Raw genomic sequence first — 12659 nt, forward strand, 5'->3', positions numbered from 1 at the left:
GGGATGCAGAAGGTTGAAGGTCTGGCTTCTGTAATTGCTTCCCCACTGAACATGGGCGTTGACAGGTCGATCCATACTCCCATCCTGTCTCTCTCTTTCCCTAGTGGGGAAGGGCTCTGGGGAAGCAGAACTCCAAGGCACATTGGTGGGGTTGTCTGTCCAGGGAAGTCTGGTCACATCCTGCTAGCATCTGGAACCTGGTGGCTGAAAAGAGAGTTAATATACAAAACCAAACAAATTGTTGAACAATCATGGACCTAAAGGCTAGAATAGTGCAGATGAAGTATTGGGGGTCCTCCATTTTGTCGATGGGTAGTAGGCATATTTTAGTTATATTTCAAAGGGCCTGTAGCTATACTAGTGGTTTTTTTTTTTTTTGCCTGAGCCTGAAATCTGATATGCAGGTGAATCCTAATTATTGTCTGGGGAGATGATGTCATGGCTGGGAAAAGGACCAGAAAGCTGGGTCAGGGAAGAGAGTAGCTCCCTAATATGGGAAAGAGGTATAAATATTACTGTAAACCCCAATGATTTGATGTGATCTGGGGCCCATAATTAGCTTAGGAACCTGTGTGACCTCTACATCCCTCTAGATCTGAGCTCACATTCTGTGGTCATGAGTAGGAAAATTCCATGCTGCCCCAGTATCGACCCGTCTTCCTCAGGTATGTTCCTTCGGAGGATGGAACATTCTCTACCATTGTTGATCCAGGTTGAGGGCAAGGTCCTATGACAGCCCACAAAGGGGTCTATTTTGTTATTCCTGATAGAGATGACCGGTAACAATGGAGAGAGGGATTTATTTGAGTTCTAGCCCCATCAAGTCTGTTTGGGAGTCTCAGGAAGAGAGTGAATTTTTAACTAAAGAAAATTGTGTAGGAAACCATACACATTTGAAATATTTATCAAAATTAACTGTTTGCCTGGTAGACTAGTTAATAGGGGTTATTTTACTTTGTAATAGGCCACTTAGGTCTTAATGCAAATTATTTGCTTTATGGGCACATGATTGTTTATGTTATTAATTTTAAAATAATGACAATATAACTTTCTACAATATGTACAACTATTTCAAATATGAATTTGAGAGGTTGAGAGGGAGAGGGAGAGAAAGAGAGATACTTCCAAGTTAGGGACTAAATCAGAAGCCATAAACTTGCAAGTCTAATGCTCTGTCAGTTGAGATATTTTCCTGGATTTTCTTTCAAATAAGACTAAAATTTTTTTTCTACATTCTTTGGATTCTGGTATGATTAAATATATCTCTGTAGATTTCAAGATATGGTTTTAATCCTATTGCAATGACTGCAGAAAGACATAAGGGTTTGTATATAGCAAATGACTTTCTCAGATTGCTTGATTAAAAATTTTAAAACAGTGGTGAATAATCTTAGTATCAGTAAAATAGATGTTAAAACTTTCGATGTAATTTGTCAGTAAAAGAAAACCAAATAGAAGAAAGGTGTAACTTGGAGTATATAACTGAAATAATTGTAGGCAGTGTGATACACAGTTGATGACTTTTGGTTCTTCTAACTTCATTTGACTTTTTTTTTCTCTCTTAACAGACTTTCATGGTGTTAAATAAAAAGAGAACAATATTCAGATTCAATGCCACCTGGTGTACATTGTCCCCTTTCAGTTTAATTAGAGGAACAACTATTAAGGTTTTGATACATCCATATCCTTTTCTGTTGTTTAAGCTATATTAAGACCAAATACAATTATTTTATTTAAATATTATAGCAGTTCTTTAGTCTTTTTGATACCTCATTTTAGCAGATGTTGAAATTTGGATTGTAACTGAATTAATTCAGATGCTTCACATCTGAATATATATTTTCCTATTATTGTCATAAAACTCAACCAATTTTAATTCTCATTGTTTTCCAATATTAAGATGTGTTTTTGACATTTTAAGAACCATTTTAATCTCATGTGTACATACTTATACATATAAACAGATTATAAAATATAAATTTCCAATACTGTTTATTATCCATTGTTCCTTGACTACAACTTACTTTTTTCCGAATGTCAATGCTAATTATTGTCCTGACTGATTGCCTGTTTATGTCAATGTCTAACATGCCAGAATGGGGAGCAGTATTACAGTAAGCTATATAATTTCATTATATATAACCTTATATAACTATATTTAATTATTAGCATATTTTACAGTGATCTATTTCATATTGTATAGCATTATATGATTTACTTGTGTATTTTAAGTTTTTCTTTATTGTGAAGTAAAAAGAGAGCAAAACACCATTCCATAGTTTCATGTAGCACTGGGGATGTAACCCAGGACCTCAGACAAGTAAAAAACATACTCCACCATTGAGCCATCTCCCCTTTCCCAACATTGTGGAATGTATATGTGTAGACTATATTATTATTCCTTCAAGCTCCATCCAAGATGAGGTGAATAAGATAGCTTCATCATTTTTAAAAGCTGAGTAGTATTGTATTATGTCTATATGCCACAACTTTTCAGATAAATGTAAATAAAGACAATAGTAAGATACCATTTCACTACTGTAAGAATATCATATATCCAAAAGAACAATAACAGCAAATGTTGGGGAGGCTTTGGGGGTAAAGGAACCATTTTCCACTGCTGGAAGGAATTTACGTTGGTCCAACTTCTATGGAAAGCAGTCTTTAGAACTCTCGAAGGTTAGAAATGGACTTATCCTAAGACCCAGCAATTCCTACCCTGGGAATATATCCTAAGAAAACAAACACACTCATCTAAATGATTTCTATGTATGTTCATAGCAGCACAATTTATAATAGCTCAAACTTTGAAGCAACTTAGGTGTCTAATAACAAATGAGAGGCTAATTCCTTTCTTAGAACTAGTTAATTTTAGATGGTTCATATAATACAGCATAAAAGAACTTATATATACATATAATAAAATTATTTTCCATACTATTATAAATCAATTAAATATTGTGGGATTTCCATTATAGAGTAAAATTTATATTTAATATTTTCATCATTCACATAAAATATATAAATACAATTATCTTAAGATGGGTTTTTTTGGAAAAAAATTAATACTAATAGATTTCATGGTTAATCTCATAAGGTATACATGTTATTAAGACTTTTATAAAACTTGGTAAAATTTTTCATATGTTTCAGTGGATACACACTTTTTAAAAATCATTGTTTGGCTAACTGGCTGGTTGATAGGTAGTTATTATAGACATAGCATTTCAGAGTGGACACTTTATTCTTCTCATTTATATGTGAATTTTTTTTCCCTACAGGACTGCTTTCCTTGGAATTTATATATTTGAAATATTTTTAAAGATGATTGCAAGAGGCATCTGGGCAGGATCCTTTTACTTCTTCGGTGACCCCTGGAACTGGCTTGACTTCATTGTGACTTTACTTGAGTGAGTTTTTTTTTTTTTTTAGTTGTAATCATTTGATTATCTTTCTAAGCAAATACTTTTAATAACATTGAGTTCTTCAAATAAATAATGTGTTATAAATCTATAGCCATAGTGAATTTCCTCAAGCAGCACCAACTTAAGTAGTCCTGAGTATATATATAATGAAAGGAGTAGGATATTATCTCTATCTTCTTCCTCTTTCTCTCTCTCTCTTTATATGTCTCTCTCTCCCTTTTTTTTTTTTTTTAACCAGAGCACTGCTCAGCTCTGGCTTATGGGGGGATTGAATTATCTGTTTTCTACTGAAAGCAAAAATGGTAGATATGGCATTTTAGTATCTATGGGATTCTATTCGGTGAGAAGAAAATCCCTAGAGATTTAGGAAAGGTCACTAGTAGATTTTATTCTGTCTCCAGTGTACATATTATTTAGCTATATTGCTTAAAACTAGTAAATATGTCAGATAATAAGATACATTAAACACATGCACACTTTCTTGAAGGTTTCATTAATCCCTGATGAGTCAAAACTGGCTAGGAAAACTCACCTGAGTAGTGTACCTCCTTTAGCTGCACATGACCCAGCCTTGAGCCTGGTCTCCATAATTCAATAGGAAACTTTGCTGCTTTGGTAGCTTTTTTTTTTTTTTTTTTTTTTGCTTCCTTTTTCTCTCGCCTTCCATTTGATAAAAATTGACTCAGAGCAGTGAAACCCTGGTGTATTAGTTCTTTCAATGTTTCTATTTTGTATACTCTTTTATGACCTATGACATAGTCACTGATATTAGACTCTTATTAGATTAATTTAAGAGTTATAGTTTCATACCATACCCACCACCAAGAATCCATTCTTTAAAAAAAAATGTAATCTCTAGGGAAAGCATGATGCCTGCTATATTGAATGAAATACGACTTCTACCCAATATCTTTGAGATTATTATCACTACCACTTTTACTATGACTGTTGTTATTTCTGCTGTTGTTGCTACTTCATACACTTAGCTAACAGCTAAAATTTGGTCTTGAATATGTGCTAACTGCTTTTCTAGAGGCTTTGTAAGTATTAGGTGATTTGATACCCACAAATACCAGCCACAGCATTGATATATATTACTATCCCTATTTTACTTTTAAGAAGATGGACAAAAGAAAGATTAAATAATTTTTCTATTTGAGATTTCTCTATGATATATGTGCTTTTAACCTTTATTTCCCTGTTTTCTATTATCTCCATCTTTACTGTTATTACTAAAATAAGTATAATCAAATTCACGCATCATCAACTTTAAGTAATTGTAACTGTACTCATTCCTTTTAAATCTATGAGTTTTGTCATTTTACTTTTTATTATTTAGACTAAATAATTTTCATCTTATCATTTGTTCACAAATGAATATTGACCTGGTTTCCTTGTAAAATGCAGTAATCATTGTCTTTCAACTAATAATGAAAGTATTTGAAAAATAAATTATAAGAGCAATGGAAACATTGGATATACTATTTTAAAGTAAGTTTCAAAGAGTTCTAAGAACCAGAGATAAGAAGCATAGACTCAACTAATAACTTATAAATAATTCTAATTTAATTCACAGGCTTATAGCAAGATTTCCACCTCAAAGTTTCTTTTCTGTAGTTATAGCTGTAAGAAGTTTAAGAAGCTTGAAAATTATTCCTTTAACTCAAGGTAAGAAATGGCATGGAATTCCTTTTTTCCATTTTATTTTATATAAATTCTTGTACTAATTTCAACACCTGTCGTAAGCCTTCAGAAATATTAAATTAAACAATGTTTCACCTCTGAAATCAATAAATTATTTGATCTTTAAATGTATTAGAATAATTCCAGGAAAAGCCAGGATGAAGTATATTTACTTTAATTATGTGGGCTCAATACTTCAGGGCTGCAAACTGTAGATACTAAACAAAATACATTACTTTTATTTTTCTTATTTATTCTAACATCTTAATAGCAATTTATGAATTTTCCTTAGACCTAGAGATAGAGATCTAGATAGGTATCTAATGTGCCTTCTTCCTTTCCTCATTATATTAAGAAACCAATAGAGAGAGAGAGAGAGGGAGGCAGAGAGAGAGAGATAAGTCTACCTATGCTCTGAGTGCTTGGATAAAGTGTACTTCGTATGTCACAAAGGCAGCTCTGCCGAGTAAGGTAGCATTTTGATCATAATGAAGCAGGATGCTAAGGACTAATTTACAACTCTCTCGCTACTGGATATGTTATAGAGTAGCTCACCAACACCTTCTAATTTGTGGTTTACTATAAAATGGAACAAAAGCAATCAGATATAGAAACAAATCCACTGAGAGTTTTGCTTTTATCTGGTGAAGACCAGGAGTAAGAAGCAGTTAAATCAATAGACTCAGACACAAGTGTGGTAATAGCAAAAATATTATCTACAAGCAGCTTTCACCCAGGAAAAAGGTCAGACATATGCATGTAATATATTGAAGTTCATGCTAGAAAAACTAGCAAAAGGATCTGAGAATATGATGCTGGATGCATTATACTGTAGATATACTAAAACACTGAATTTGACATATTAAATTATTGAATTGTATCATGTATGAGCTATGTATAATAAAGATGTTTAATAAAAATTCCCTATGGCACAGCAGCTTTTCCAAACCTGGTAATAAAATCAATAGTGAGAGTTACTCAAAATTTCTAGAACATAAATTGCATCACTTAAATATTTATTTTGCTTCATAGTATTAAAGAAGAAATACTGTGAGTTCGAGTTAATACAGATATACACTCACTACAGTTCAAAGCAAAAAGATTACTAGTTACCACTTTTTATAGATAGAAATTAATCCAGGAAAATAAATAGATTAAAATAAATTAATCCAAGTATATACTATAACTAGAGAGTATATAATAATGATAATACAGAAAGAGAAATAATCTACTTAAGATAACTAAACAATAACCTTATTTGTCCTCCACAGGAAAGAGGTAAGAATAAGAAATTATCTGCATTTAGCTCTAATAAGAGAAAAGCTAGACTCTATATTTCTATTATCTAGAAAATGAAATATTAATAATACAGCGAAGAACAAAAGGTGATAAAATTATATTATCCTTGGTGAACATTCAATTATAATATAAAATACAGAATTATCTACAGAGTATTATCTTCCATCAGTTTACATTAGACAAGGGCACTATTTAAAGCAAATCTAGTAAAGATCTTTATCGATGTAGTAGAATCCAAAATGGGCTTTTCTGATGAAGGAAAATAAGTCACATCCTAACAGTAGCTGTTGGCTTTGAAAGAGAACAGAGTGAGTATAAAAGACAAATTATTTGGGGCCAGGAAATAGCTCTCCAGTTAGAATTCACATTTTGACCAGGTGAAAGGGCCTGGATTTGAGCTCCCAGTCTTCATCTGAAAGTACTTGCATGGGGAAACTTCAGCAGCAATGGAGTCACCCTGTGGTGTTTCTCCTCTCTCAGGTTGTCTCTGTCTTTCTCAGTGTCTCTACCTTACCATCTAAAAATAGAGAGCCCACAGAAAGTGCCAGGGATGAAATCAAGAAAGTCCCAAGGACTATGCTGAACATTTCTTTCTTCTCATGCTGAATATGTCCTTGGCTGTGGTTGGTCAGTAGGTATTCCAATTTGAATACAGCATACATATATCAGAACTGAAGTTATTCTTATTGCAAACCATTATGTTTTTTTGTGTGTTTGTTTAACCAACTCCCAATATTTGAATTATTAAAAATTATTCATGAGGCAACAGTGTATTGTTCCCTTATTACTTATTGTTAAATTTAGTCTTCTTAGTTATGAAGGGAAAACAAAGTTGGTTTAGAGGGAAAAAAAACTTAGTTTAGAGGGAAAAAAAGCGAACCTCACACATGCAAGGAATACACTCTCTAATGCTGAGTCACCTTCTCAACCCTTCTTTCTTTTCTTCTTATTTAAATATAAAATGATATTGATTCACCATCACTATTTACACTTTTAGGAAATACAGCTTCAGACCTTCACATATCTTTACCATCCATCACACTATCAAGTGGACCTTTCTGTTCTTTGCTTCTACACTATCTTTGATTCCCTCTACTTGTCACTATACTCCCCAATACCTGTGCTCAGGAGGTGAAACAGTGAATAGCACGCTGCATACTATATGCCAGAGTGATGCATAGGTTTTCTGTCTCATGCTTTATCTTGTGCTAAGAAATAAATAAAATATTCAAAAGACATTACTAGTTATTCTTTTTTTTTAGAATTTTTTATTATTTTCCCTTTTGTTGCCCTTGTTGTTTTATTTTTTGTAGTTATTATTGTTGTTGTTGTTGTCATTGTTGGATAGGACATGGGGGAGGGAGAGAAAGACAGACACCTGCAGACCTGCTCCTCACCACCTGTGAAGCGACTGCCCTGCAGGTGGGGAGCCAGGGGCTCGAACCGGGGTCCTTAACACCGGTCCTTGCGCTTTGTGTCTCATGTGCGCTTAATCTGCTGCGCTACCGCTGGACTCCCAGCTACTTATTCTTTATGGATTCAGTTTGTTTGTTTTGATTATTTATGTCCCACAAAAGACAGAAACCTTGACTAGCTGTGTTTTACTCTATAGCTTAATTCCACCCATGCCACAAAAAAGCAAGATTGCAGCTTTTTCCAGCGTCGAATAGATGAATAGTCTTCTATTCAGCATATACAACACAGCCTCTTTATCCAGTCATCAGTCAGTGAATATTTAGGTTAATTCAATGCCTTCACTATTATAAATAATGTGACTGTGAATATAGGACTATTTGTCTTTTAAAAGTTGGGTTTTCCTATTCCTTAATATTCTCCATATTTCTAGACATATACTTATGGATGACAAGACATTTCTAATTTTATTTTTTTAAGGAAACTCCATAGCATTTCCCACATAACCTGTAACAATTTGCATCAGTGCCACCAGAATTCATTTTACTTAAACACTCACAAAGGTTTCCCTCACAAAGAACCCTCACAAAGTTTACCATATTTTAAATACAATTCTCCTAAGTGTGAGGCGTTATCTCATTATGGTTTGGATTTGCATTTCTTAATTATTATCTTTATTTATTTATTGGATAGAGACAGCCAGAAACTGAGAGAGCAGAGGTGAGATAGGGAGAGAAACAGAGAGACACCTGCAGCCCTGCTTCACCACTCGCAAAGTTTCCCCCCTGCAGGTGGGGACTGGGGGCTCAAACCTGGGTCCTTGTGCACTGCAACATGTATGCTCAACCAGGTGCACCACCGCCCATCCCCTTTGCATTTCTTTAGTAATAAAAAAGTTAAATTTTTTCCATGTAATGTTAGCATTCTAAAAATTTTCTTTTCTGAAATTTCTCCATATATATATATATATATATATATATATATATATATATATATATATATTCTAAAAATTTTCTTTTCTGAAATTTCTCCATATATATATATATATATATATATATATATATATATATATATATTTGCCTCCAGCGTTATTGCTGGGGTTCGGTGCCTGCACCACGAATCCACTGCTCCTGGAGGTTATTTTTTTCCCTTTTGTTGCCCTTGTTGTTTAACGTTGTTGTGGTTATTATTGTTGTTGTCATCGTTGTTGTTTAGGACAGAGAGAAATGAAGAGAAGAGAGGATGAAAGAGAGGGGGAGAGAAAGATAGACACTTGAAGACCTGCTTCACTGCCTGTGAAGCGACTCCCCTGCAGATAGGGAGCCGGTGGGGCTTTTCCTTTAGCGGGTCCTTGCACTTCAGTGCCATATGCAGTTAACCCATTGGCACTAACGCCCCACCCCTGTCTACTCATAATCTTGCACATTTTTGTTTTGTTGCATGATTTTAAAATATATTTAGAATATTAAACCCTTGTCATACATATGATGTGTAAACATCTCCTCTGTTGCTTTTTCATTTTTTGTGGTGGCTCCTTTTGCGCTATCAGAAGCTTTCTCATTTAATCTAGCCTTATTTATTAATTCTGTTTTTCTTTTGCCGTGGGAGCTGAGGCCCCAAAGACATCCTTGCATTCAATATGATGCTGTTTCTTGGCACTTACTATGATTTCAAAGTTTGCAACCCATTTTGATTTCTACCTCCACACTTTCACTTATGCCTATGAACAATGGCAATTGTTATGAAAAGTAGTGCTCAAGAGAGAAAACTTGTTCTTTATGAAGTAAATAATAATAATAATGAGTAATTTTAAAATAATTAAAGTATTTCATCAAGTATAATAAACTAGCAATAATACAGTAGTCAATGTTTGTGCTATTATTCGGTCTATGTATTAGGCCTAGGTAATGTTGAATTAGGTTATAAAACATAAAGCTGTTGAATTCAGTGGAGCGTGCCTTTTCCCTAAGATAAATTCATTAATATTACTTTACTAAGATTTTTAATTTTACCAAAATTAAACATTTTTCATTTCAGGTCTTAAGTCTTGTTTAGGGATCCTGACCCACTGTTTGAAGAAGCTTAGTGGTGTAATTATGCTAACTCTGTTTTATCTGAGCGTATTTTCACTAATTGGAATGGGATTCTTCATGGGCAATCTGAAGCATAAATGTTTGCGATGGCCCCAAGAAAATGAAACTGACATCCATCATAACAAAAGTGGAACTCCATCTTACATTCCAGGTGAAGATCATTTACCATCTTATGTCAAAAGTAAACTTTTTTTAAAGATGTGCATTATTTATTTAAAGATATAAAGACACAGAGAGGAGAGAGTGGGCCAAAGCAGCAATCTGGCATATGCGGTGCTGGAGATTGAACTCAGGAACTCATGCTCACAATCAGAAAGCTCTACCACATAGGCTGCAAGGAAACTTTTCTTTTTTTTTTTTTTTTTTTTTAATTTTTTATTTAAGAAAGGATTAGTGAACAAAGGCATAAGGTAGGAGGGGTACAACTCCACACAATTCCCACCACCCAATCCCCATAACCCACCCTCTCCCATGATAGCCTTCCCATTCTCTAGCCCTCTGGGAGCATGGACCCAGGGTCGTTGAGGGTTGCAGAAGGTAGAGGGTCTGGCTTCTGTAATTGCTTCCCCGCTGAACATGGGCGTTGACTGGTCGGTCCATACTCCCAGTCTGCCTCTCTCTTTCCCTAGTAAGGTGTGTCTCTGGGGAATCTGAGCTCCAGGACACATTGGTGGGGTCTTCAATCCAGGGAAGCCTAGTCAGCATCCTGGTGGCATCTGGAACCTGGTGATTGAAAAGAGAGTTAACATACAAAGCCAAACAATTTGTTGAGCAATCATGGATCCCAAGTTTGGAATAGTGGAGAGGAAGTGTTAGGGAGGTACTCACTGCAAACTCTAGTGTAATCCTGCTTTCAGGTATATATTTTGCAGTAGTTTATGGATACGTGTGAACATAAGCTCTCTCTCACAGAAACTGGTGTATGTCTAGGTTATGGGACTTTGTTAGAAAGTGAACTACCTGAGATGAAATTAGAGTGTACTATTAAAGGAAAGGTCTCACCCGAGGAAACTTTTCTTAATGCCAGGTCAATCATCACAGAAATGTTGAAACTTAACTTCAGAACAAATTCAACTTCAGCGTCAATTTTTGTTAATTTTGTAACAAAGCTTAATTACCAATTTGGATTAGTCTTATTTACCAGGCTAGCAAAGTTCGAATTCACAGTTAAAAACAAAACAAACAAAAAACTAAGTTTAGAAGTGCTAAATTTTGCAAGGTTTTTCCTTTAAAAATAAGGACTATTATAGTTTTCTTTCTTACAATTTTATTGTATAGAATCTTTAGTGTTTTAAAGCCATTTACTTAAAATAAAAGTGAAAGTTGACTTGTTAGAAATTTTGAGATCTGCTTATTAGTTGATAAATAGTTCCCATCATAGAAGTTCCTAGGACTGGATGTTAATTGTTGTTGCTCACCTTAAAAATTATTTTAGGCTAGCAGAAATAATATCAAATGATTATCTTTTAGCTATTGTACATAAGTACTTCATGTGCCCAGTCATATATCTTTAATATAATACTGAACAATAGATAAAATAAATAACCCTAAATAACTAATAAAAAAAAAAAAACCTTAGGCCGGGTGGTAGCGCCACAGGTTAAGCGCACATGGCACAAAGCGCAAGGACTGGAGTAAGGATACTGGTTCCCCACCTGCATGCAGGGGGTCGCTTCATAAGTAGTGAAGCAGGTCTGTAGGTGTCTGTCTTTCTCTCCTCTTGCCTTCCCCTCCTCTCTCGACTTCTCTCTGTCCTGGCAGAGAGAACACTGGCAGCAATAACAAGAATAATAATAGTAACAACGGTAAACAACAAGGGCAATAAAAGGGGAAAAATGGCCTCCGGGAGCAGTGGATTCGTAGTGCAGGCACAGAGCCCCAGCAATAACTCTGGAGGCAAAAAATGAAAAAGAAAAAAAAAAAAACCCAACCTGGTTTAAACAGAAAATGTTCCTAAGCTACATGGCTGATTTCTAGTAAAATAATAATGTTTAATTGACAACAGAGAAGGATAGCTGGATAAATTTTACGGTTGTCACTCAGATTAAATTGAACTGTTAGTGAAATTAGGTGACTTCAGTGCAAACAGTTGGCACTGGATACTCAATGTCGAAAAATAAAGATAGAAGTGAGACAGAATGAAAAGTAAACACAGAGGAAGTAAAAAAAAAAGAAGTTCTGCTGAAGAAGAGCTTGAGGAGTAAACACTGAAGGAAAAGAGATCCTCAGCTTTCAAAAAGGGTAATGGGGATTTTTTCCTTCAGAGGTCTGATAATTGGCTGGTTATTTTCACTGCCCTCAGTTCTAATTTTGAAATGGACTCTCCTCTTTCTGCACTATTGTCTCAGTTTGAGGATAGTGAAGTAGATGAGTTACCTGAGTATTAGCTGATAAGACAGCTTCTAGATAAAAATTCCAGGTTAAATGCTTCTTCCTTCTCATTGTATGGAGAGGTATATTCACCTTTTATGTAGATCTTAAATAGATTTAAATCATACTGTTCACTCAATATTATATATAGACTATTTCTTCATTCCTATTTTTTAGAAGCAGACAACTTTTACTTCCTCGAAGGAGAAAGTTCTGCTCTTCTTTGTGGCAACAGAACAGATGCTGGGTATGTAGTTTTAATTTTTTTCTATTGCATAAGTAATTATTGGTATTTATTGAATAACCGTTGCTTTTTATGATGGATTCTGTTTGGTTATATTATCACATCTATTACCAATGCCATGCTGAGGATTAT

The 12659-nt window shown here is 34.4% G+C and overlaps 1 protein-coding gene across 2 annotated transcripts in view; it reads left to right on the top strand.

Annotated features, from left to right (window-relative positions):
* Positions 1–12659, top strand: part of SCN7A (sodium voltage-gated channel alpha subunit 7) — a 105425-nt gene that overhangs the window by 27100 nt on the left and 65666 nt on the right. The window contains exons 3-8 of one of the 2 annotated variants that reach the window (XM_060177771.1): positions 1569–1681; positions 2025–2114; positions 3282–3410; positions 5002–5093; positions 9858–10064; positions 12461–12530. In XM_060177771.1, coding sequence (XP_060033754.1) covers positions 1569–1681; positions 2025–2114; positions 3282–3410; positions 5002–5093; positions 9858–10064; positions 12461–12530 — 701 coding nt within the window. Of the gene's footprint in view, positions 1–1568; positions 1682–2023; positions 2115–3281; positions 3411–5001; positions 5094–9857; positions 10065–12460; positions 12531–12659 lie in introns of those variants that run through there. The other variant, XM_060177770.1, reaches the window with a different exon arrangement.

This window comes from Erinaceus europaeus, chromosome 18 (assembly GCF_950295315.1).
Source record: "Erinaceus europaeus chromosome 18, mEriEur2.1, whole genome shotgun sequence".
Lineage (NCBI taxonomy): Eukaryota > Metazoa > Chordata > Mammalia > Eulipotyphla > Erinaceidae > Erinaceus > Erinaceus europaeus.